The sequence below is a fragment of the Puccinia triticina genome, chromosome 3A (genome assembly GCF_026914185.1).
Source record: "Puccinia triticina chromosome 3A, complete sequence".
In the NCBI taxonomy this organism is placed as follows: Eukaryota; Fungi; Basidiomycota; class Pucciniomycetes; order Pucciniales; family Pucciniaceae; genus Puccinia; species Puccinia triticina.
The window spans coordinates 4048605-4073952 of record NC_070560.1 but is presented as its reverse complement, the minus strand read 5'-3'; the positions used below and the strand labels follow the sequence as shown (position 1 = coordinate 4073952).

At 46.9% G+C, this 25348-nt stretch overlaps 2 protein-coding genes across 2 annotated transcripts; both read left to right on the top strand.

The window, feature by feature from the left end:
- Nucleotides 1-3254: 3254 nt before the first annotated feature.
- PtA15_3A460 (uncharacterized protein) lies at nucleotides 3255-3835 on the top strand (the record flags this gene model as incomplete). The annotated part of the gene is made up of 3 exons (XM_053167431.1): nucleotides 3255-3375; nucleotides 3523-3687; nucleotides 3750-3835. 3 exons carry the CDS (start codon nucleotides 3255-3257, stop codon nucleotides 3833-3835), a joined length of 372 nt encoding a protein of 123 aa, XP_053018648.1.
- A 19074-nt stretch (nucleotides 3836-22909) lies between these two features.
- PtA15_3A459 (uncharacterized protein) lies at nucleotides 22910-23189 on the top strand (the record flags this gene model as incomplete). The annotated part of the gene is made up of 2 exons (XM_053167429.1): nucleotides 22910-23066; nucleotides 23149-23189. 2 exons carry the CDS (start codon nucleotides 22910-22912, stop codon nucleotides 23187-23189), a joined length of 198 nt encoding a protein of 65 aa, XP_053018647.1.
- Nucleotides 23190-25348: the final 2159 nt, after the last annotated feature.

Sequence of the window (25348 nt, the reverse complement as noted above, 5' to 3'; positions counted from 1 at the left end):
TGCTGGGGAAATGAGTCGCCAGGATTGAGTCGGAAAGTCTTGAGGGAGTATGTGTGTTGATTAATCCCCGAGTGGCCGAGTACCACCGGGGCCTTGATAGGCAGGCCAAACGGGGCGAGACCGGGACTGACCGGGACCGACGGCAGTTTCAAAAGACAAGGGAAATTGCCTAAACTACACAAGACCCTCTTTGGAGGGCCTGGTGCAGCCTGGCTGGCGCGGCCTCCGAAGGAGGGACTTGCGCCGTATACCCCCCTACCTGCCCTACTCTTTTTGGCATTTGGCAGGGCATTATTTTAGAAACACTATCAAATTTGATCCACTCAACCTTTTTTTTTCTTGTTCAGTGTCCCATGACCACCTGCTTCTCCTCTACAAGCATGCCAAAAATCAAGTGTGCCGCTCACTTTAACATTGGTCTTTTTCATTGTTTTCCATTGGCAATACATCTGCAGGCTGCTTACGTGATGTAAAGCCACCAGTCAGAGTACAGGGAGTGGTGCCATCAAACCTGAGCACTTTGAAAGTCTTATTACAACAGTAAAAAATGGTGAGAAGGTCCAAAAATAATGCTACATATTCTACAAGATGCAGGAGAAGGAAGTGGTCATTTGGCTCAGCGGAACCTTCATGCTATTCCTCACAACTGAGGAGGTACAAGCAATAGAATGGAAAACAGCAAAAAACAAAAAAGAGTAGGGCAAACACTGGCACATAGTGTATAAGTCCCTCCTTTGGAGGGTCCCTGCGGGACGGCGTTCCCCCTCCACAAAGAGAGGGTCTTAGTTAAGTTAGGGAAATTGTGAACTTAGAGCTTCTTCACCCAGGGAGGTAAAACTGGGTTGCTAAAACCCCAGGATGGCAACTCAATTTTTGCATATACAGCCATTCCAAAAAGGCTTGGATGCTTTGGAGGGAATTTCTACTGGAAATTCCTGTGGGATTTTCCAACCTTGTATGCAATAAAGTCACAAGGTTGGACATTTTGATATATTCAGGATGCCTATATCAAAATCAGGCAAGTTCAATCAGAGACTTCTGTGAAGACCCCACACACAGCGAGGTTTCACAAGAGATATCACAGGCCCAAAGGCCCCAGTGTACTTAGTTCAGCTCCTGCTTCCACATCCTAGCTGGTAGAGATCCTTGTTTTCCCATCTCTCCCGGCTAGGTAAGTTAACCCATTCTCTTTCTTTTCCCTTCTTCCCTTCTTCTTCTCTCTCTCCTCCATGCCCCTTCCTAGTCCATTAAAGTTGTACTCACAGAGAGATCCTTGTTTTCCCATCTCTCCTGGCTAGCCCCTTGCCTATCTGCAATTTCAGAGACCCGTGAACTAGACCTTGAGTCTCTGTGCCCTTCTCAAGCCATCTCAACAGTGAAGGAGATCCCAACTCCTTACAACTTCTGGTTGGTTTTCCTGTATTTTGATTCCAGAATCAGAATTGGGGGTGTATAGTATTGCAATACTGCCCAATCCTTAGGATTGGGATTTTATTGTCTTGCCAATACAATACACTTTATTGGCAGGCTTATGTATCACACATCCAATCCAATACTTTGGATTTTGCCCATGTGTATCTTGCGGAGCAATACAATCCCGCCTAAACCCAATATGTATTGGGCTGTATAGCCCCAAGCACCCTGGCACCGTTGTGTGCCAGGTGTCACATACATTTCCCTGCATACACACTTGACCATATCCTATATCCCAGATCTGCTGGGCCTGATTGCCTCCTCCCGGGCCATTGTCAGCACCAGCTCATCCATGCTGTCCTTGACACCCAGCCCAGTCTTGCCGACGCCGTCCTTGCCCTTCTACCCATCCCAAGCTCCTCGCCCTGACCGAGCCATCCAGTCAGTTCAAGCTACTTGCTTGGAATCTCCGCGGGCCATCATCAGCACCAGCTCATCCGTGCCATCCTCAAAACTCAGCCCAGTCTTGCCAATGCTGTCCTTGCCCTGCTACCCATCCCAAGCTCCCTGCATCTTCCTCCTTGATCACAAACAAGAACCTCCCACCCAACCTTCTTTGTGTATTGCCCAGGCCTTGTCAGAAATGGCCCAATCATCTGCATTGCCTTGTCAAACCCCATTGCGGCAGGCATCCCGTCGTTCCACTTTGAAAAAAAAAATGAGCCCTAAAGACTTACAGTTGTAATTTTTCAGCCGTATTCTCTACATCCTTACTAGTAGCAAGACCAACAGGTAATTAAGCAAAAAACCCATCCTCTCAATCCTATCTGGTAGCAAAACCAGCATGTAATTAATCAAAAAGAAATCCATGTGAGCCTGGATTGATAATGTATAGGTATTGCAACACAATACAATTAAAAACAATACTTGGTATTGGCTTCTCAATACAATACCATAGTATCAAGAAGCCAATCCAATACATCTCTTTCTGATACAAAGTATTGGAAAACCAATCCAATCCTCTGTATTGGCCAATACCTGTATTGGATTGGATTGGTTGCAGCGTTGGTTGCGCAAGGACTGTACATGGGCTTCTGCGAGTGCACGCAAACTTACTTGGACATGATGTATTGAAAATTTTATGGTTTCCACTTTAGGGTAATAGTGTTCAAAATTGCATACCCTAAGCCTAACCCTAACCCTATTTCTTGTACTTCATTATTCACCATCAAGGTATCTTTGTTTACATAAAATCATACAGCCACTTTTGGCTGGGAGATGTCAGCGTGCATCAACCTTGAAGAAACATCTCCCAGCCACCATTGCAGCTTCCAATTCTATGTAAAAAAAGGGGGTTAATAAACGTACCTGGTTTTTCCACATTTGTACCCGGTTTTTGCGTACCCCCTTTTCCGTGTATGTACCCGGTTTTTTTCTACTCATTTCTAAACAACAAAAATATTATCAAAATTCATCTAAATTGATGAATGGTACCCAAACCAAGGCACGGGGGAGAGTACCTATGTCCATGACCATTGAAGGAAACGGACTGTGCTTAGTTGGATTGGAAGGCCAGCCCAGGGAAGCGGGCCTGAGCGCACAACTAAGCCTAGAGCAAGTGTGTAAAGTGATATACATAGGACGGCAAACAGCCACTCAAAATTCTCACTCACACTACCCGCTCCACTCAGACCGTGTTTCCTCTACCAATTATTTCACCTCAGCTTGGGATAATCATCTCTCTAATCAGCTTGGGATAATCATCTCTCTAAAAAATAATTAAACTTATAATTATCTCTCTCAAAACTCTTAAAATTCTTATTATCAATCACAGTATTGAGATGGTCGACGTAACTTGCGCAAAATTGAAGAATTCAAAGAACGCAGCACGCAACAAAAACCACGTAGAAGATGGAGTAGTTCCCCAAAGAGAGGAAGAAGAGCGACCGGAAGGGCAACAGGGTAAGTAATTCTTAAATGAGTACCTGACAACTGTGTAGCATAGCTCCAGGAACGTGGGAAAACATATATAACCAAGCAGCTGTGTAGTTTTTTACTCCAGGAATAAGGCATTAATTTTTGGTTCTTCCTTTTTTTTGTGGAAATCAGATGAGAGGAGTGGGTCAGAACGAGGAGTTGCTCCAGGAATTGAACCTGTCAAGAAAAGCGCGGAAAACGATTTACAATTTGAAGAAGATGAGATCATCAAGACAACCCTGAAAGGGAAGAACATTGTTGAAGATGATTTCGTCAAGTACATGAAAGCCGTACCGGGTGAGTAGTAATTCTATATGACAATGTCCGAGCCTGTTATTGAACTTCCTATGAATGTTTAGACACACCGTCAACAGGCCAACCAGATACGAGATCTAAATTGGTAGATCAAGCTCTACTTGCCTTAGGTGGCAGAAATTCAAATTAAGCTACTTTATTGATGGAAACGGTAGCGGAAATGAATACCAACAAGCAATCAAAGATCATTGAGGTTGGGGATGGAGAAAATGAAGACAATAAAGATGGTGGTCTTGTTTATGCGGATGGTATCAGTACTTCTCACAATCACGTTGGTTACACTCATTTTTTGGACAAAAACATTAGAAAATTAAAAGGCCCTTTACCTTTAACAATATTCAATAAGATTTGGCGCCAAAACGCAATGGCATGAAATTTAGAGAAGAGACCAAAATCCAAAGATTCAGTCAAATTCAACTTATAAAGGTTTTCCGTTTATTCCAGAGTGGCATATGACACACATGCATTGGACGTCCGTTTATTCCAGAGTGGCATATGACACACATGCATTGGACGTTCAACCACAGGGATTTTTATAGAACTCTAGCTATGGTTTACGATAACAAGAAGTTTGCTGAGAAGTTGATTGAACACAAGAAGAACATCGATTTCACCTTGGACACCAGATGCTTCATGATTGGTTTTTGGTACAATATGATAATGAGATCAAACACCTTTTCATCTAGAGTAAATGATTGTGGAGTCATGAAGATACCAGATATTTCAAAGATTAAAACCAACTAGAGTTTAAGGCGGCTACGCCGCCGCAGGGGCACAACCCGCCGCGCCCCCACCCAACTGTATTTGCAGCCCCCCCCCCCCCCTACCCACCGTCAGAGGATTCAATAAATGCATTCGTTCACCAATACGCTCAAATCTGAGAGGCTCCACGCGATCCAATCTTCCATTTGGGATTGTTCACACCTGCAATCAAACTGGAACTTTTGGGCAAATTGAAGTGAAGTTTATGGGGATAGAAGGTCAGGCCTGAAATGCTGTGAGTTATACACATAATGTGTCTAAAGATGCCAACTTTTATGGGCGCAGACACACGCTCAAAACAAGGTTGCTGGTGTGAGATACGCTCAGTGGGATTAATTGGCTTTGCGTGCCACTTCGAGGGGGCCGCGTGGCGGGCAAAGCAAGTAGTGCCCGTGGTTTACTGTGGCACGCAACAACGCAAAAGTAGGGTTGTAGATTAACTGAACCAGGTTGAAAGGGAGATTATTGTTGCTTGTTGCTATTCAGGCAACGTGATCCGTCTAACCTGTTCAATTGTTGTGACAGAAGTTTGTCTCATTCATTAGACTCCATGTTTTGGCACTTTGGAGGGAATGGAGGAGTTGTGCCTATCACGACACATGGCATGCACGACCATCAGTGCGGCCGTGCCATTGCAATAGGTGGGTACATGTTGAGTTGTATTACGTGTGGCTAGTTATCAACCGACTCAATGACTTATTCACAATTTGTGTCTACTCAATTGACTTGTGTCATCAACCATAGCTCTGATTCAACCTCACTCCTCATCTTAGAGCCTCCACAATAGTCAAGTTAACAATACAAATTGAAGCAACAGGGTTGATGGGAATGGTTGTGGTAAACAGCTGTGGGCCACGACAAGTGTCAAGCTTATTGCGAGACCACTCATATTGGTAATTACATCTTCATTGACGTTGAGTGTGTCGGCCTCTGCTCAAGCGCCTGCAAGAGTTTTGCGCACCTGTGAAGTGATATAATTCAAATTACTTACTGTGTTATCAGAGCTTATACTAAAACCAGCTACTCACATTACTGGTAAATAATTGGCGGTGAACGACATTGACAACACCGGACCTCTCTCGCAGCTTAGCAATGAGTAAATTTTTGACGTTAGAAACACAAGAAAGGGCAACATAGAGTTGGCCATGCAAAACAACATTTGTACTAAGAAACACACCAACTCGGCTGAACGTGTGTCCTTGCGCTTTGTTGATTGACATAGCGTAGGCTGGAATAATAGGAAATTGATAGCGAAAGAAACTCAATCCTGAGCTGGGAGACCCCTTATTATGCAACTTGACACGAGGCAGCATGATTGTCCTTCCTTTGAACGGTCCCGTCATGAGTTGTTCCTGAATATAAACATGAGAAAGGTCTAAGATGAGCATTTGGGTTCCATTGCATATGCCGCCGTTAATGTTCATATTCCTGGTAACCACCACCGGCATTCCCCGCTTCAACATTATTGAATGATCAGGGAAACCGGTGATTGAAATTTGAGACATGGGTATTCGATCCATCGGCTTTAAACCAAAGATAAATTTGCCATTATCTTTGGTTTGGAACCAATGGGAGGGCGGAGCTGGATGGAGCTGGGAGGAGCTGTGTCAGAACTGCGGAAAACAAGGTTAACACACGCTTCTGAACCCCTAACCCCTAACCCCTAACCCCTAACCCCTAACCCCTAACCCCTAACCCCTAACCCCTAACCCCTAACCCCTAACCCCTAACCCCTAACCCCTAACCCCTAACCCCTAACCCCTAACCCCTAACCCCTAACCCCTAACCCTTAAACCTAACCCCAAAAACCTGCCCCCAAAAACCTGCCCCCCACCTGCCCCCTCCTGCCCCCTATCCCCCAAATGGGGGATGGGGACAGGGGGGTTAGATTGAACCAGCAACCTGCCTATTACCTGGTTTGCAGCAGAGCTGCAAACCACTAGGCTATGAAACATTTTCTGCCTGGGGCTGTTTGGGGGAATTTATTACCCAGGCCAGCTCCAATCAGCTCCAATCAGCTCCATCCAGCTCCGCCCTCCCATCGGTTCCAAACCGAAGATAATGGCGAATTTATCTTTGGTTTAAAGCGGAAGAATTGGATTGACACAGGTGTGAAATTTTGTTGAGGCACTCTTTGGGGAGGCTATCACAACCGTTGGGATTGGGAGTGTCAATGGACTTTACTTCAACACCAGGGAGACTATCCATGATATCTTGATTGATTTTTTTAACGTCGTGGTTGAGAGGAGCAAGGATGCACCTCTCATTGAGGTATTCAATAACGTTGGCACCGCTTCGGGTCGCGAGGGTATTGAGTTTGTTATAAACAAAGTCCGTGAGGCGAGTACACATCGCCGCCGTGCTTGCAAAAGACTCCACAGCCATGCCATCAAGGGGGATGATGCCGAAATCAGTTGTTTGGTCCTTACCTTCGCCAAGGCGGAGGAGAGCAGTAGCAAATACTTGATTTGGGTGATTCGTCGCGCCCCGTAGGGCGGCTGCCAGCCTCATGTTCTGATGGAGTTTGAATTGGGTGACGGTTTCCCATACCCCGGACGATTTGATGGTGGCGGAATAGGACGGCGGGAACTCATTGTACTTGACTACAGGGAGAGTTTGGCGAAAATCACCGGAGAATATAACGGTTTTGCCGCCAAAAGGCAGAGAGGAGGATGTGAGACGCTGGAGGGTCCGGTCAACGGCGTCGATTCAGTTCATGTGGATAGCTACCACCTTGTCCCAAATGATGAGCCGCGCTGATATCAAATTTTGTGTGAATGCGGAATCGGTTTCAATAGGACACTCGACGTCCTTCATAGTGTCTAATGGGATTTTGAAAGCCGAGTGTGCTGTTTGGCCAAAATGGAGGAGAAGAGCTGCAACACCCGATGACGCTGTGACAATATGTTGAAACCGCTTGGTTTCAGCGAAATCAATTATGGAGTTGAGAACAAAAGTCTTGCCAGTTCCTCCGGGCCCATCTAGGTAGAACATAACTGGTCTTTTCTTTGTCAAAGAATTCTTGACACTGTTAGAAAATATCAGTTGTGCAGCGTTGAAGCGTGCTTTGTTGACGCTGAGGCGAGAATAAACAACGGCTAGGTCTTCATTCCCTAGGCGTTCATGTTCTAATCGTGCAAGGGATTGCTTGTCGGCACAGCTGATACTGATGCCGCATGCTTCTAAGTTGCTTCCCATTTTGTTGAGAAGCTCTTCAAGGCAAAAAAGAGCGAGGACCCGTCGTTCCTCAGGCCTGAGAGTTCGGGAGTTGCGATCCTGCATGTCAAGCCTCGGCGAATCATCAGTGAAAGACTTGAAATGATGCTCAAATAGTGCCTTTGGGTTGGAAGGTGGCAAATTGATACACATCATCGCGTACATTTTGGCTAGCTGATATCCTGTTTGCGCGGCGGAGGCTTCCGTAAGAGTTTGATCATAGAGATAGTCGTCCACAAGCAACCCAAGCCAGTTACAGGCAGTCTGATATGTGTAAGCGCGGCGGCTCTCATGAGTTCAAAGTTTCTTGTGCGATTGACAACCTTTCCTATGCAAGAGCAGAACACGCATATAAAATTTCTTGCCAGCTAAGAATGACACTGAGAACATCCTTCCTACGGCTTCCGACTTTGTTTTGCGGGGGAACCAGGCCTTCTTACCCTTGTCCCACTAAAAGAAACACGGAATCTCCTTGTAGAGGAGCGATCGAGCTTCGCGGCCTTCGGCTCCAATTGTGTTCTTCTGGTTAAGTTTGAAATAACAAGTCTTGGCAGCGTAGGTGAGGAAATGCCAGGCCGGTCACGACTGCGACGGATGGGCCAAGAGTGATCGGGCGTGGTCTGGTTGGTAGTGGCGGGCCGATCGAGGAGCGGTGAGTTGATAGAATAAAGACAAGGGGCGCAAGTGACACATACAGTTTAAATTAATTGTGTAGTCCTAGCGCTGTTGGGCGGAGTGGGAGTAGTGAATGGCCTGATGTAGGTGAGTGGAGGGCAGACGTCTAAGGTTGAAGTGGTCAAAACTGGCGTGTATTGTGCCCTGGTGAAAGATGAGGAGGCATTTGCAACTGGGACCATGCACCACGGTCATGTGATGTGGCGCAGGGGTCAAATGGACGGTTGGTTGGGAGTGGGACAACGATCTGGGCAGATGGCGGGCGAGAACGTGCAGGCAGGGATTGGTGTGGACCGTGAGTTGGGCTGAGCGTTGCAGTTGAACGTGGCGATGGTGGGGGGGAGACTGTTGGCGTGGTGATGGATTGAGGAACACGCGACGAGTGGCTAATGTGATAAATTTCAGAACACTGAGAGCATATTTCTTGTTAGATAAAGGTCTATCTGACAATCTCAGAGACATAGAGGAATAAGAAAACAAGAAATATGTACCTGAGAGCGGAACAATAGCCGGCTCTGGTATAAAGAAAACAAATAGAAACTTTGACTGCTAAGCAGCTTTGACCACGAAATCGTGGTCTGAATGATCCTGCCTGAGGACAGCAGCTGAGACGGAAGTCAGCGCTTGGACTTCCCGGTGGGAAGCTGGATAACAGAGACAGTTCTCTTACAATAGCTCGTTCAGGCTTGCGACCTTATAGTCCGCCGATACAAGTGCGCAGTGTGCCGTGACTGTTCAGGTCTGCTGTATTAACAGCACCTCACATCAGCTCTTGGCTACTGGTTTATTGGACACTACATTGATGGACTTACCGCTTGTAGAGTTGGTGATCCTATTGATGAGGCTAGGGACGCTGTGGTCTGATTCGGCTTTGGGTGCGTGCTCGCTGAGGCAGAAACAATTTCATTGTTTATCAGCGGCAGACCTCTCGGCTAAGGGCAATCCCAATGAGCATCACTTACCTGTTTGGTCGAGTGCTTCTTTTGGGATGCTTAGGCTCTTCGTCGGTTGTAGACGTGGCTATAGAATATGAACAGAGTTTCAGCATTAGCTTGCTCCTTCTGTCTGGGAGTCACATGCATATGCATGGACCTAAGAGATGCGCGGACTTACCGTACCCCCTTGCGGGGTTAGGGTTTCGTTCCTTGCGCTTCCTTTGACCCGGGACAAGCCCTAAGTCTTGACATCCCGCCATGCTTTGATCCGGGAGGGTCGAAGCAGCCTGAGAAGAGGGCTTGATGCCGATGATTTCCAGCGCACGTCGAATGATTAAACGCCCGACTGGTTTTGTCAGAAAATCTGCTGCATTTGCCTCGGAGCGGATGTAGCTGAGTTGAATTAGTTTGCGGACTACCAGCTCTCGAACGAAGTGGAGCCGTATTGACATATGTTTTGTGCAAAAGCTGTTCTGCGAGGTTTCCGACTTTGCAAGGTTGATGGCTCCCCTGTTGTCAACTAGAACTTGAATGTTCGTTAAGTTATCACGGATCTTGACTTCAGATATGAGGTTGGAGAGCCAGGCGAGTTCCCGGCCCAAGTCTGACAAGGCCTTGTATTCTGCTTCCGTCGTTGACAAGGACACAGTCGCTTGCTTTGACAATTTCCAGGCGAGCAAGTGCGCTCCCGCCATGATGGCAAATCCGGTAGAGGATTGTCTAGTGTCGGGGCAGTTCCCCCAGTCCGCGTCTACGTAGGCTTTGATGGAATTGTTGGCATTCTTGCGGTATGTGAGTCCGAGAGACTTGGTGCCGGCCAGGTAACGATAGACTTGGATAGCCGCATGGTAGTGGAGCATACCCGGATTTTCCAGGTACTGAGATAGGGAACTGACGGCGTAGGCTATGTCGGGGCGCGTCAGTACGCTCAAGTAATTCAGGGAACCAATCAGCGCCCGAAAGTTGACGCCGGTTTTCTTGAAGTCTACTATCTCCTGTGCCGAGGCCTTCTTGAGGTAGACCTTTGGGTTAAGCGGGCATGTTGCGGGGTGGAGCTTGTCAAGACCAAATTCGACCAGTTTCCTCTTGATGAACTGGGATTGATTGATGTGTATACCGTCTTCGCTCCGTTCGATGTTCATTCCTAGTAAGAACTTTGCTTCGCCCATATATTTGATCTTGAATTCGAGCTCCATCTCCTCTTTGAAGCAGAGCGGTTTCTTGCTTATGAAGACCAGATCGTCCACGTGGGCATAGACAATTGTGTCTTCTCGCCCTGGGACGTTAGCCCAATAGAACACGCACGGGTCGGCCACTGATATAGTGAAGCAGATTTTCTTGAGGTAATTTGAAAGACGAGTATACCAGACCAACGGCGATTGCCTTAGGCCATAAATTGCTTTCTTGAGTTCAAGGACTGTGTTCGGAGGCATGTCTAAGCCGGGGGGCGGAAGGAGAGTAACCTTGTCATCCAGCGGACAAGTAAGAAACGCACTTTGGACGTCAAGCTGATGAATTTCGAGTCCGTTGTCCACCGCAAATGAGATGATCAATCTGAGGGAACAGGGTCTACCGGTCGGCGCATACCAAGCCTCATAGTTCAGGCCGTACGTCTGCCTGAACCCCTGTGCACATATGTGCGCTTTATATTCGGTGGCCTGGTTGTCGGGACCCAGCTTTTTCCGGAAGGCCCAAGTTGCGGGTATTGGAGAGTCATTTGAAGTCCGCTTTCGCTGAATCCATACATCATGTTGAATCATGTTAGCTACTTCTTTCAGCTCGGCTTCTTTCCAATTAAGCGACTCCGTTGAACTCATCGCTTGTTTGTGATTTGTTGGCTCCACCGTCACTGTAGCATGATACATTTGACGCCTGGCGTATGTCCTAATGTTCGCCGGATCAATGTCGCTGTTGATAAGCGTTGGGTGTCGGGGACCGATTACTTTCAGACAAGGACGTTGTCTTGGTTCACTAGGGTGCTCTTGGCGACTGCTTTCTTCTTGGTCGATTGAAGATTCACTGCGGCGATCCTGCTGGTCGTCACTGTCATCATCATCCAGTTGAGGTCCGGGCGGCAGGTCATTGAGGATTTGAGCAAGGTCGTTCTCTTCTTCCCTTGCTTCTTCATCAGCTCGGAGTTGGTTTTCCAGCTCTTCTTCCTCACTAAACGGTAGTGGTTCGGCTTCGGTGAACAACGGTAGCTTGTTGATCCCATAGGCGTTGACACTTCTGTTCAAGGCCTGACAGTTGGGAAAAGTCCGCTCATCGAAATAAGCCTGTTTTGAAGTCACAAATGACTTGTACTCGGGTCGAAAGATCCTATAAGCTGTAAGGTCGTTGTCGTAGCCGAGCATGATACCATCCCACGCGACTGCACCGAACTTGGTGCCCCGGTTTTGCTTTGGTTTTACAATCCAAGCCTGGCAGCCAAAAGGCTTAAAGAAGGACATATTGGGCTTGATCTTGAACATCAGCTCCATCGGAGAAGCCCGAGACTTGCTGAGGGAGGGCAGGCAATTGGTTGTCGCGGTAGCTGACTTCACCGCTTCTCCCCACCACTCCGGGGCCATGTTGGCCTGCATTAGCATCGTCTGGGTCATTTCAATCACAGTTCAATTTGCGCGTTCAGCGAAACCGTTGTGTTGAGGTGTGTAGGGCGGCAAGACATTGTGCTGCACACCAGCGTCTTTGAGAATTTCACTCAGGGCCTTGCTGACAAACTCGCCTCCGCCATCTGTTATCAGTTTTTTGATGCGGTTGCCGGTTTGGTTTTCAAAGAAGGCCTTGTACTGCAGTATGGCCGCAGGAGCGTCGCTTTTCTGCTTGAGTATCTCCGTGTGGATGTAGCCGGAGTACTGATCGACAAGTGTGAGAAAGTATCAAGCGCCATTATTGGTTGCCGGTGAAATGGGCCCGACTAAATCCCCGTGGACAACTTCAAGCTGGCTAGTGGTAGCCTTGAAGTGGCTGTTGAACGGAAGACGCGGGACTTTGCCTTTCATGCAGGCTTCACAAGCTCGCGTCGCCTCGTCCGGTAGTTGCTTTTCAAGCATAACTTCAATCCGCTTGCGGCTGGCGTGTCCGAGTCTGCGGTGCCAGAGATCAAAATCGCTTGGTTTGGCGGTTGGGGCGGCCTTGGTAAGATTTGCCATTGCCGCTGCTTCAGGTTTTTGGAGGCCGACAATTTCGAAGATTGAGTGCGTCGTGTCAATGCTTATGACAGTCTGATCATCGATCTTCACTTCGAAACCACTCGGGGCAGGGGAGATCACTGCCTTGTTCTCCATGAGTTGAGCGAATGAAATCAGGCTGCGCAAGAGATTCGGGACATATAGAGCGTCCCTCAAGACGACTTTGGAACTGTTTTCCAGAGTGAGGGTGGCGTTTCCTCTTGCGACCGCAAATAGTTTGTTTCGATCCCATTTATTCCCAGTCGCTATACTGACCCTGACTGGTGTGGTTGTGCTAAACAGGTCTAAGGAGTTTAACATGTGGTGGCTAGCACCTGAGTCTAGTACCATGCTAAGTTGATTGTCCTTAGCATTGGGTCCCGTTAAGTAGCCGAAGGTTGGTTGAACTATGTTGGCTGACTTGGTTGGTTCCGACACCGTGGTAGTGACCAGACCTGTGGGGGGGTTTTGCCGAGTCTTCTTATACAGCCCTGGATGTAAGGTCCAGCAATTCTCCTCAGTATGCGTGGTGGCTAGGGGATTGTGTTGCTTGTTGGTACACGGGTGAGGATTGATGCGCCTCTTCTTTTGGTTTCCGTTTCGACTAGATGAGGATTGCGCCTGAGCATTCAAGGCTGTTGATGATCTGGTGATCATTTTGTCTTCGCGGTTCATTGTGGCAGATACGGCGTCATGATGGGTGATGTCTCGGAGTTTAGCGATAATCTGCTTTGGGTGAGAGAGCATCTTGGCATTGCTGATTAGGGTCTCCATTAAGGAGGGTTGTTTACGGGATATTCTAGCAATGATCGTGCAACTCAGGATGGTACCAGGAACCTCCAGGCCCATCGCGGCGAATTCAGCTAGCATTGATTCTAGTTGAGTGATGTAGCGGTTGATATCATCCTTGTATTGGATATCTTCCCACTTCCTCCACGCGTGGCAGATGGCTAGCACCGACGCAGATGCATATTCTCCTTTCAGTTCCTTCCATAGAGTGAAGGCATCGTTAATGTTATCGTCGGTGATGATGTGGTTGTAGATATCATCTTTGATATGACCGCTGATAACCGCCGCTGCTCGCACGTACTCCAGTTTCGCTTCATCCGTGGCATTTGGGGGTAGAGGCTGCTTGATACATTTGAGGAGGCTCTTGACTGCCAGGTACGTCTTCACTTTTCGCTGCCATATAGGAAAGTTCTTCCCGTCAAACGTCGGACATTTGAAAAGGTCACGATTGTCGCTAGCGTTGGTAGTGGCAGAACTGGTGGCGTTCGAAGAAGAAGCGGCAGGAGTTTGGCGAGTTCCGGCCATGTTGTTCCGCTCTCAGTGATGCTGATGAGGTCGGGTGGTTCCGAGATCCGAGACTGTAAATCTGATAAATTTCAGAACACTGAGAGCATATTTCTTGTTAGATAAAGGTCTATCTGACAATCTCAGAGACATAGAGGAATAAGAAAACAAGAAATATGTACCTGAGAGCGGAACAATAGCCGGCTCTGGTATAAAGAAAACAAATAGAAACTTTGACTGCTAAGCAGCTTTGACCACGAAATCGTGGTCTGAATGATCCTGCCTGAGGACAGCAGCTGAGACGGAAGTCAGCGCTTGGACTTCCCGGTGGGAAGCTGGATAACAGAGACAGTTCTCTTACAATAGCTCGTTCAGGCTTGCGACCTTATAGTCCGCCGATACAAGTGCGCAGTGTGCCGTGACTGTTCAGGTCTGCTGTATTAACAGCACCTCACATCAGCTCTTGGCTACTGGTTTATTGGACACTACATTGATGGACTTACCGCTTGTAGAGCTGGTGATCCTATTGATGAGGCTAGGGACGCTGTGGTCTGATTCGGCTTCGGGTGCGTGCTCGCTGAGGCAGAAACAATTTCATTGTTTATCAGCGGCAGACCTCTCGGCTAAGGGCAATCCCAATGAGCATCACTTACCTGTTTGGTCGGGTGCTTCTTTTGGGATGCTTAGGCTCTTCGTCGGTTGTAGACGTGGCTATAGAATATGAACAGAGTTTCAGCATTAGCTTGCTCCTTCTGTCTGGGAGTCACATGCATATGCATGGACCTAAGAGATGCGCGGACTTACCGTACCCCCTTGCGGGGTTAGGGTTTCTTTCCTTGCGCTTCCTTTGACCCGGGACAAGCCCTAAGTCTTGACATAATGTGGTGTTGTGATGAAGGCGTGTTGAGTTGATGGCCAAAAGGTATATAAGGGGGGGTGTGGAGTCAAAGGAACCCCAGGGGATTCGGTTTTGTTCCGCCCCCTCCCTGGGAGCCACCTAATTACTTGATTAGGGCCTCCCTGGCTAGTTTAACAACCGGCCCTCTTTTGCTTGTTGCTCCGGGACAGGTGGAGGGTCATCCATAGGGCCTTTGGGTCTTTGGGGATTTTTCAACGTCCGTAGTTTTGTGTAATTGTAGTAGATTTAATTTTCTTTTTTGACAATTTTAGACGCCAAAACTTAGATCTCAATGTCCAGAATTCTGTGGATTTAAATTAGTTGGATATTGTGGAAGATTGCTATAATACTTGTAGAGATTTTGGCAAACTGAAGTGGGATGAAAATTACTACGCCCCTGGTTACGGACAGTGCCACATTAATCCGGTTACTGATAATCTGAAGTTAAATTTACAAGCAAACAACTTCCATAACTCGGCAAGTCAAGCTCAAAATTCAAACAATCACGCTACTCAAAATCATCATGGATTGACTGGTGGTGGTGGATTTTGCGCTCAAAATCAAAACCAAAATCAAACTCAAGATTCAAAGAAGAGATCAAGAGGAAATTATAAAGGATCTAAATTTGTAGAAGGTTACAAAAGACAAGCTGCGTCTAACCCTCCAGTTGCCTTGGGTTCAAACAAGTAGGTAGAACCATTTGTTTTTAAGGAGTTTTTGAAGAGTTTACTAGTCATGTCAACAGTTTCCTTCCGGTTACGTTTTATCAAATATCTGATTATACATTTGATCTATACATTGGGATGTGATGTTTTTCAATTTCTGATACAATTGTTTCTTTTTGTATTCTTGTGTTTTTCATTTTTGTTATCTTATGAGTTGCTAGGAATTCATTAGTCACATCTGGTTTAGATGCGAATGTATTGAGTAACAACAAGAGTGCAACATTTTGGCCAGAGAAGGTCAAATGCAAAATGAATCTTCCTTTTTGGGAGTTTGCACTTAAGAAGGCATGTTTGGAGCAAGTTCATGCAGATGTGACATACAGTTTCAAAAAAGGGTTTGATCAAGGTATTCCGGCTCATAATCTAGGGAACGCGAAATGGTATACCACCAAACCATCATTCAGCTTCACTTGCTTCAGAGAAGATAATGAAGTCTTTTCAAAAGGAGGTGGCGGCACGTAGGATGTTTGGACATTTTTCTAAGGAAGAGTTATCCAAAAAATTTGAATTTTTCAGATCTAGCCCGTTGGGGGCAGTGGTCAATAATGATGGATTGGTTCAACCAATCAACAATTTGTCCTTCCCAAGAAATCATGTGAACATACCGTCGGTGAATTCTTTTGTAGATGCAAAGAATTTCACAACAACATGGGATGATTTTAAGACGGTGGCGAATTTCTTTACACAACTAATTTATCCAGTGAAACTTGCACTGTTTGACTGGGAGAAAGCCTACCGTCAGATACCAACTTACCCATCTCAGTGGCCATTGCTGATAGGACAGGATTTAAACGACTTGTTATATCTGGATACAAGGATAACGTTTGGTGGGAGAGCGGGTTGTGGGTCTTTTGGCCAACCAGCAGACGTGTGGAAAGAAATAATGGAAAATGAATTTGACCTCATAAAAGTTTTTAGATGGGTTGATGATAATTTATTTATAAAGTTGGAAAACGCAAATACAGAAATGACGGAAATAGTCCGATATTCTTCAAAGTTAGGCGTACAAAAAAATGAAGAAAAATTCTTGGAATTTTCAAACAAACAGAAGTTCATTGGTTTCATTTGGAACAGAAAAGAGAAGAGGGTACGGCTTTAATGGAACGGACGGCGCAAGTTGCAATCTTTCTGATTGAAGTCCGGATTTTCACCTACAATAGGGGGTTTCAAAGTTGAATTCAGGTTGCGCAGGAACTCAATCAGGTCCGATTTCCAGGAAAAAAATCACTGCCAAAAACACCAACCTGGGGGCTCTACTTTGAACGCCCCCAAATGCAAGAATCTCCTGATCTTGCACCCAGGAGTTCTCAACCTGCAAAAATTTGGGCACAAATCGCTTTTGTCCCTTGCCACCGGGGTCCCGGAAGGACGTGTACACAGCGGTTAAACATTGCTGTATTCAAATCAAACTCAATAATGCCCCCGCAAGGCCGGTCCAGGCCCAACCGGCCATCAAGTGTTGTGTCACTTGATGGCCGGCACAGACCTGACCAGCCATTGAGTGTTGCGTCACTCAATGGCCGGTACAGACCCAAACGGCCATTGAGTGTTGTGTCACTCAATGGCCGGTACAAACCGTACCCGGACATTGAGTGTTGTGTCACTCGATGGCCGGTACAGACACGACTGGCCATTGAGTGTTGTCTTCACTCAATGGCCGGTACAAACCCAACCGGCCATCAAGTGTTGTCTCACTCAATGGCCGGTACAGATGCAAACAGCCATCAAGTGTTGTCTCACTTGATGGCCAGTACAGACCCAAACGGCCATTGAGTGTTGTGTCACTCAATGGCCGGTACAAACCCACCCGGCCATTGAGTGTTGTGTCACTCGATGGCTGGTACAAACCGTACCCGGCCATTGAGTTTTGTGTCACTCAATGGCCGGCACAAACTATACCCGGCCATTGAGTGTTGTGTCACTCAATGGCCGGTACAAACCCAACCGGCCATCAAGTGTTGTCTCACTCGGTGGCCGGTACAGACCCGAACGGCCATTGAGTGTTGTCTCACTCGGTGGCCGGTACAAACCCACCCGGCCATTGAGTGTTCTGTCACTCAATCGCCGGTTGAGACCCAACCGGTCATTGAGTTGCGTGCGTGGTAGTGTGTGCTGGCTCACACTCAATGGCCGGTATGCGGGTGTGATCGGGGATAGGTGAAAACACCCTTGAGGGGGTGTTTCTGACATTTTTCCTGCTCCTGGACCTGATCTCCTGGAGCCTTTTTCAAAGAAGGAAATCAGGTCCGCAGGAGAGGTTCCAGGTCCATTTTTTTCCTGATTCCTGGGACCTGCGCAACCTGATTTTTAACTTTGAAACCCCCTAATGAAGTCAAGGTTTTGGCGGGACGTTTAAATCATATCACATACATGTTACCGCAATTAAGGGCATATTTGAATAGCCTGTATAAATGGATGGCCAGATCGCAATACCAATTTGCGCAGAGATTGGCACCAGTGGAAGTTCTGGAAGATATGGAAATTTGGCATGCAGCATTAACATCATTTGACAAAACTAGATTAATTCCCGTGGAGAAACCGGTGAACATTGAGTGGGTAGGAGACGCAAGCACAGGTTTTGGCATTGGCGTGAAAATTGGAAAGCTATGCAGTCAGTTCAAACTCTATGATACAGGTGTTGAACAATGGAGGAATATAGCGTGGCTTGAAACGGTTGCAATCAGATTAGGATTGCTAATGTTGGAGGAGAAGGGTTGACTACGGAAAGGGTCAAACTTAATCGTATGGAAGGACAATAACACCACTTTGGCGATGATACAAAACAAGAAATCCAAAGATAAGGCGGTTAACAATGAATGGAAGATAATTCAAGATTTTCTGCTGAAAGAACAAATTGATTTGACCGCCATGCGGGTGAAATCAGGAGACAACGTGGCGGACGCACTCTCAAGGGGTTTGAAGGGTACACACAAGGAGGAAAATAGGGTAGTCTTGGAAATACCGACCGATTTGGCTGCAGTTATGTTTAGTTTGTCAGTCTGAAGATAGGCAACTGTTGCTTAGCTTCAAGTAGTTGTGTTTTCAGGGTGAATTCAGGCAGATCAATCATTTATAAAGCAGCGGTTCCTCATTTCCATGGTCCAAAATTATCTTTTGTTTTTTACGCATACTTGTCCACATATCTTGTCTTTCCAACAATTTTTAAATGAGCAAAACGGATTAAGAAGAAAAACTAAGTGCTTTCTTGAAGAATGGTTTGGTTCCAAAGAAGTTGAGATTTATCAATAGACACATACTAGAACACTGGTTGATGTTGACTTTAACAGGGTACAATTGTGCTGCCAGAAAGTTTATGATTTTCAAACACCCAACAACGGCAACGGATTTCACCTTACCAATCACCGCGGACAATTTAGAAGAATTTTGCTTTTGGGCAGGCCAAAATAGATACACAAACAACAAGCACAAGATTAATTCAAACTTGATTAGAAACTACATATATGGGCTGAAAGCGTGGCATGCTTTCCACAAGGCAAGTTTTCCAACAGTCTTGGATAAGAGAGTGGAGGGAATCCTGAAGGCATCCCTCAAGATCAATGCAACATTACTGCCAAAACCAAAAAAACCAGCCATTATGATCCAACATCTGGTATGGTTGTCAAAAGCTCTGTCAGAGGGTACCAAGGCGGACAAGGCGTTACTGGATCTGTTAATCGTGGCTTTCTGGGGTATGGCAAGGTTGGGCAAGATCACTTATGAGTCAAGTCTTGGTGATCTGGCAATGGAAAACTCGGTTTTAACATCAGACGTCCGGCAGTTACAAACCACTTTAGGCAGGAAGATGTACTTGACCATTAGGAAGGCAAAGACAGCAAAACCCGGTATAACTCAGAAACTGGTCCTACAAAGCCTGAAAAACATGCTTTGCCCGGTTGAAGCCATCAAACTTTGTTTAATGGAGGCAAAAGGGGCTGTTACTTCACTGTTTGGGTATTACAAAGAGGGCCGCCAACACCACGTGACTAGGGCCTGGGCGGTGAAACACATACAGGCTATCCTCAAACAAGGGAAATTTGATGGGATTATGGGGCATTCTTTCAGAGTTGGCGGGGCATCTCTTCAAAATGCCCTGGGGGTGTCTACTGAAGACATCTGCAAGCTTGGTAGATGGAAATCTGCTTGCTGCAAGCTATACATCAGGCATTATACTCAAGATGAGCTTAACAACACAAATAAGATTTTGGATCACCTTAACGGGTTGTGGAAAGACTAGACTGGGGTTAACCCAATTGTGATTGACATTTTATTTCCTTTCTTGTGTACATTTTGAATTGAGTGTGGGGTTTTGTGCCAAGGGCTCAGGCTCTAATTAAAAAATTCTACCCCGAGAAATAGGTGCTTAACGCGCAACCCTCCTCATTCACAAGTCACAAACTGTTTTTGGACTGTTGTTACTCTTCTAGTCTGAATTGAGTTAAAAATGTTTTTAACTCAACTTATTCCCTAGACTTGGGTGGACTGAGAAAACTGCATAAGTTTTCCTATACTCCCTAGAGGAAAGATAGTTTTTCTTATCTTATCCTTGACATGAGTACTAGAAGATAGTACCGCGATGGAGAATGGATGAACATAATTATCATGCAATCAGAAATTCAAAGAAACTATTTTTTAATTAATTAATTATTTTTTGCATACCCCCTTTCTGGGGTACATACTAAGGAATAAATTTTGGGTCAGCCTAAAGGCACCCCAAACTTTTACTTCATGTACACCAGTTTGGGGTGCAGAGCCAATGCACACCAGAGGGGTTGGGGTCTTTGCGGGTCTACCCCAATAATGTTGGGGTACAACATGGTGTACACCATATCAGCTGGGGTGAGCCACATAGCACCCCAAAAATCTCAATTTCCGTGGTGTGCACAGACAAGGCACACCATCATAGCTGGGGTGCCTAATTCCCGCGCACAAATTCTTGATAGAGCAGTAATCTGGGAAAGGGGTTCCCCACTCGGCACCCCAGATATACCTGGGGTGTTACACCCTGCACCCATGATTCCTGGGGTGCCCAAGCAACCGTCTGGCTTCCCATCACCCATCACCCAGCTTAACAACACTCTGCAACCAGCTCTCCGAAGACTTCACCCCACTCAGAAACCATGTCAAACCCTCCACAGCAGCTCAACAGTAGCACTGGTACCCCATCAACAACCGGAGTTACTGTACCCCCAGCGGTTTGGGAACAGATACAAAACTTCCTCACAATGTTTGGTCCTCAGGCTAGTGCTAATTGTTTGGCTGCCATTACTCCCCCCGCCTTGGCTCCTATAATCACTATGAACAGCTTATCCATATGGTCTTCCCACGTTTTGGTGAAGATAACTAGGTTGTCTATGTAAACAATCAGCCACAGTTGACTGAGCTCTTTGTGGAATTCATTATCCATCATCCTTTGGAAATGGGATGGAGCGTTCTTGATTCCAAATGGCATTCTCAAATACTTGTGGACCCCCATGTGAGATATTATTTGGAGATACTTCCTACTATCTTCTTTCACCACGTTTTGGTGGAACCCCTTTAACACATCCATACAGGTAATGAATTTTGCGCCATGCAGCCTGGTCAGGGACTCTGTGATCTTTGGCATAGGGTACCGGTTGGGCGTAGTATACGTATTCAGTACCCGAAAGTCACCCACGAGTCGTGATTTCTCCTTATTCCAGGCAATGATTACCGGTGTCGTAATGTCAACACCCTTGTTGGACCCTACCTTGCGAATAATATCCATCTTTGTCAAGGTGGCAATATGCTCCTCAATAGCTACTCTGGTGCGCGGACTGGCCGGGTAGGGTGCCTTCTGTAAAGCAGGCGGATAAGGCTTGTCCACCATAAGGGTTATCTTCACCTTGTGGCCCTTTATAGCACCAAAAGGCTGGTCCGCGCTTGCGAACACTACTCTAAACTTCTCCAATGTGATCATCAGGTTGGTCTGTTGTATAGCGGTTAAATCGTTGGAAATCTTAGAGTCTCGGAGGACTTCCTGTCTGAATGAGTCTCTGGACGACTCCTTGGGTGCCACCGCATTGATAGATTCATCGAAATCAAAGGTTTTTCTACCAATAGTAAACTGCCTATGCTCCCCATTGAGAAGGGAAATTTTGTAGTGTGCTAGATAGTCATTACCCACGATAAAGTATCTGGAAGACATGTTCTCCATGACCACAAACCGCATCACCATTTGCATATGTCTGAGCTGCAATTTAATATTCACTACTCCCAGCGGAACAAGAGCTCCCAATGCGCTATGAAATTTTCTGGTCTTGATTGGCAAAATGAATTTCCTCCAACCCGGGCAAAATCATTGAAGGTAATCCTTCCCCACCACTGACCGCACTGCACCGCTATCTAGGAGGACCATGCAATCTAGCTCGCAGCACCTCATTTGCACAAGATTATTCTTTCCGGACGGGGGGCCAATAGCAAATGCTCCTTGCAATGTTTCACCTATGATGGGACCTTCAGGTTTGTAAACGCTAGCTTTGTCCTCTTCATTGGCTTGAGGATCCTCTTCACTAACATTATTAACATTCTTAGGGCATTTTCTTGACGTATTCCCGGTCTCCTTGCACGTGTAACAAATGATGGCCCCCGTCACCGCCGGTGCTTTGGCCTTTGCGACCGGAACGGCGGACGCCTTGTCCATGTTTGATACTCTTGTCGCAAACCGCTTTCTACCTATCCAAGTTTTGTCGCAAATGTCTTCCAGAATGTTTGTGAATTCACTAAGATCCGCCGCGGGGTTCCTCATGGCTGTCTTAACGGCAAACTCCACTTCGCTATCCATCAAGCGAAGTAACTTAAAGTTGACAGATTCCTGTGATATACCTGGTGAGAAGCATTGGAGCCGGTCGTACTGGCGCGTGAACCAATCCGAAGGGACTGTGTCCCCGGGAATGAACTTGTCAGCGTCAAAGGCATCCTCCTTCTTTCGCTTCCAGCTTGAAGTTCCATACTTCTTGCAGATCTTGGCTCGCCGAAAACTCCATTGTCTATTTTGATGTATAGCTTCCATCGTCTTGAACCAAGAGCGAGCCCCGTCAGTGAGAGCTGTAAGCAACTTGAGCACTATCACCCCGTCGTTCAGGCGACTGTGGCGCTTAGCCGAGTCAATCGATGTGGTCATACTTGCCCTTACCGGAGAAGGTAGGCCAGTCCAACTTTGCAATGGCGTTAGTCAATTGTTTTTGGACCTCTAAACTCACAGTCTCCTGCCCATCACCTGAGTTTTCTGCTTGGCCTTGATCTTCTGGCTGGCAAGGGATGGTCTCTGCGACATTTGCGGCTTTCACTAATTTAGCTAGGTTGCTAACCTTGGTCCTCAGCCTGGCCCCTTTGGACCGTTTCTGACTCATCATGGTGTCAAACGGTTCATTGAGCTTAGAAAAATCCCTTTGCTGGCCTTTGCTGGCCTCCTCAATGCGGGATTGTAACTCCTCAGTTATCTCTGCATCAATGTTTGCAGGCTCTGTAGCTTTAGCAAGAGCGTGGTCTATCTTATGCACATAAGTACTCATGGCTCGCTCTACCGCAGAAGCCACTTGCGCCCCCACATCAATTGCTGCAGGTCCTGCGACCAAATTGATTGCCAGTAACTTATCCAACCGGCTGGTCACCTTAGCCATTGTAGCCTCAATGGCCGCCGCCACGCTTTTTCCATTGTCTACCGGCCGTGACTTGGCCTCAATAATTTTTTCCAGGCGCTCTAGCCGACCCACTATGTCCACTTTGAGCTTCTTATTATCCAAAATAAGAGGCTTCAGCTCAACAGCCGCCTGCAAGCGATGCACCTTAGCATCCAGCTCTTGAAGAACCTGTACTACCTTAGCCAAATCACACTGCGGGTGAGATTCCAATGCCGTCAATATAGACTCATTGGCGCTACGAAGGGAATCAGATAGAAGATCTTCAAAGCCCGTCGTGTTCTGCACCGCTCCGGTGACAGATGACGACTGCAGAGCGCTCACAGACTTGCTTAACAGCTTAAGGTCTCCAGCTACTCCATCGATCTTTTTAACAGCCAAATGTGCGGCTGCAGAGGTTGTATTAGCCCAGTTCACGTTGGCGACTTTGAATCTATTTTTATCTGATTTTATCATAAAATTTCGACAAATTTTTCAATCATCAGGAAAAGTGGTTTCAGAAGAATCTGACCAACTTGAAAAAAATGATTAATTATAATGATAAAATGGATAAAAATGGCCTGAAAAATCCAATGTGAACCGGGCTATTAGCCATAGCAGTCAAGTTGGTTAGAGAAAATGTTGCTGATTTAGAGTTAGTCACAATTAGATCCTGTAAATAGGATATCTTGTTGGACAAGGGCATAGAGACTTCGGAAGAAAGACTAGAAATAAACTTTGTCATAGATTTATCAAGGTGAGCAACTACTATCTTAGAGTTCCCGTCCACCACCTTCTCAATCTGCTGGAACATGTAAGAAAGAAGACCGCTGGCCTCCTCCAGGGTAAGTCCCGCCGGTTCCCTCGGTTCCGGCTTTGCAAGTGATTGATTGCTTGGTAACCCCCTTGGATTGTGCGACTCATGCAAAAGAGCTTGCCGTACACCTGGTTCCAATACTGCTGACGGCCGTGCATCCGACCCTGACCTCTCTGGTTCACCTGCGGTGCGTGTGCTGGTCTCCTCTGTTGGTCCGGCTGGCTGTGCTGCGGCGGTTGATGGTTTCTCACATTCCTGACGTTGGGGCGAGCCGCTGCCGGTTGGGCCGGCCCTCTTGGAATCGGAGCCGGTGCTTGGGCGGGCCTGGGGCGCGTGTTGTGAGGGTTCCAACCCTCCACTATGTGGGATAACCCCTCCCACCCAATCAGTCTCACTAAGGTGTCGTGGGTCGGGATCAATTGGTCCCTGAAAAGCACCATCTGCTTGTAGTTTGAGGCCGCCATTGCTTTCTGGAACGCTTCCCGGAATTGCAGGTGGGTCTGGATGATTAGCTCTATCGCCGGACTGAACTCAACATCCTCCTGCTCCTTGCTTAAATTTGCCGGCTGGGACGAGTTTGGGTTTTGAGGCCCTGGTGGAGGTTGATTTAGGACCAGGGTTAGTGCTGGTCTTCTTTGGAGGAACCATGACACCTGGGTAGTATAAGAGGCAATGGACTAACTATCAACAATAATCTCTGTGCCGGCTTCTGACTCCGGTTGAGGGTGAACAGCTGCAGCAGGATTTCCGCGCAAATCTTGATCAACAAGATCAGTTGATCCTACGGACTGGATCTGGTTTTGTGTAGATGCCACTGGCTGGGGCGCTGGGGGAGCTTGGGCGTGAATGCTATCGATGAATTGTCGCAAAACGGGGTTTGCTGCTGGGGTGACTGGAGGGTCTGATCTGACTGATGTTGCGGTTGACGGCGCCGGGCCAATATTTGCTGGTATGGCCCCTGTAGCCTGGTTGGTACTGGCTGGAACTCTAGCCGTATTAGCGGTAGGATGGAACAATGAGTCGAATAGAGCTGCTACTCCGTTATTGTTGGTTGGTGCCTTGTTTGCCGTCGGGGCATTGGGGTTAGATCTAGTATCTGCTGTCTCTACTGCTGGCGGAGCCAAACTTTGATTTTTAGGGGCTGAAGGAGTCCCACGGTTCAACACAAAGAAGTTATGTAGTGATGTCTGACGGGGCGCCACTACACTTGTTTTTGATGAGCTTAGGCCTTTTTAGAGAAAGGGACTAAAGAATGTCCGCTTACTGATAACGCAACAACGACGTAGACAATCTCGCTATTTGAGCAAGACAATCACGGACAACTGTGGTCCTAGCTGAGCTCCTGAGGGATGGAGGAAATACAAAAAGAAAAAGGTGGAATAAGCTTCTAGTCAAAAGGAACTGGGCTTAATGAGTCCAATAACACAGTTCTGGGTAAATGGGATGAGGCCCCCAAATGTCAGAGTAGGTCTCTAGAGTGAACGTACCCTGAATAAAAAGGAGGTTGTTGTACAA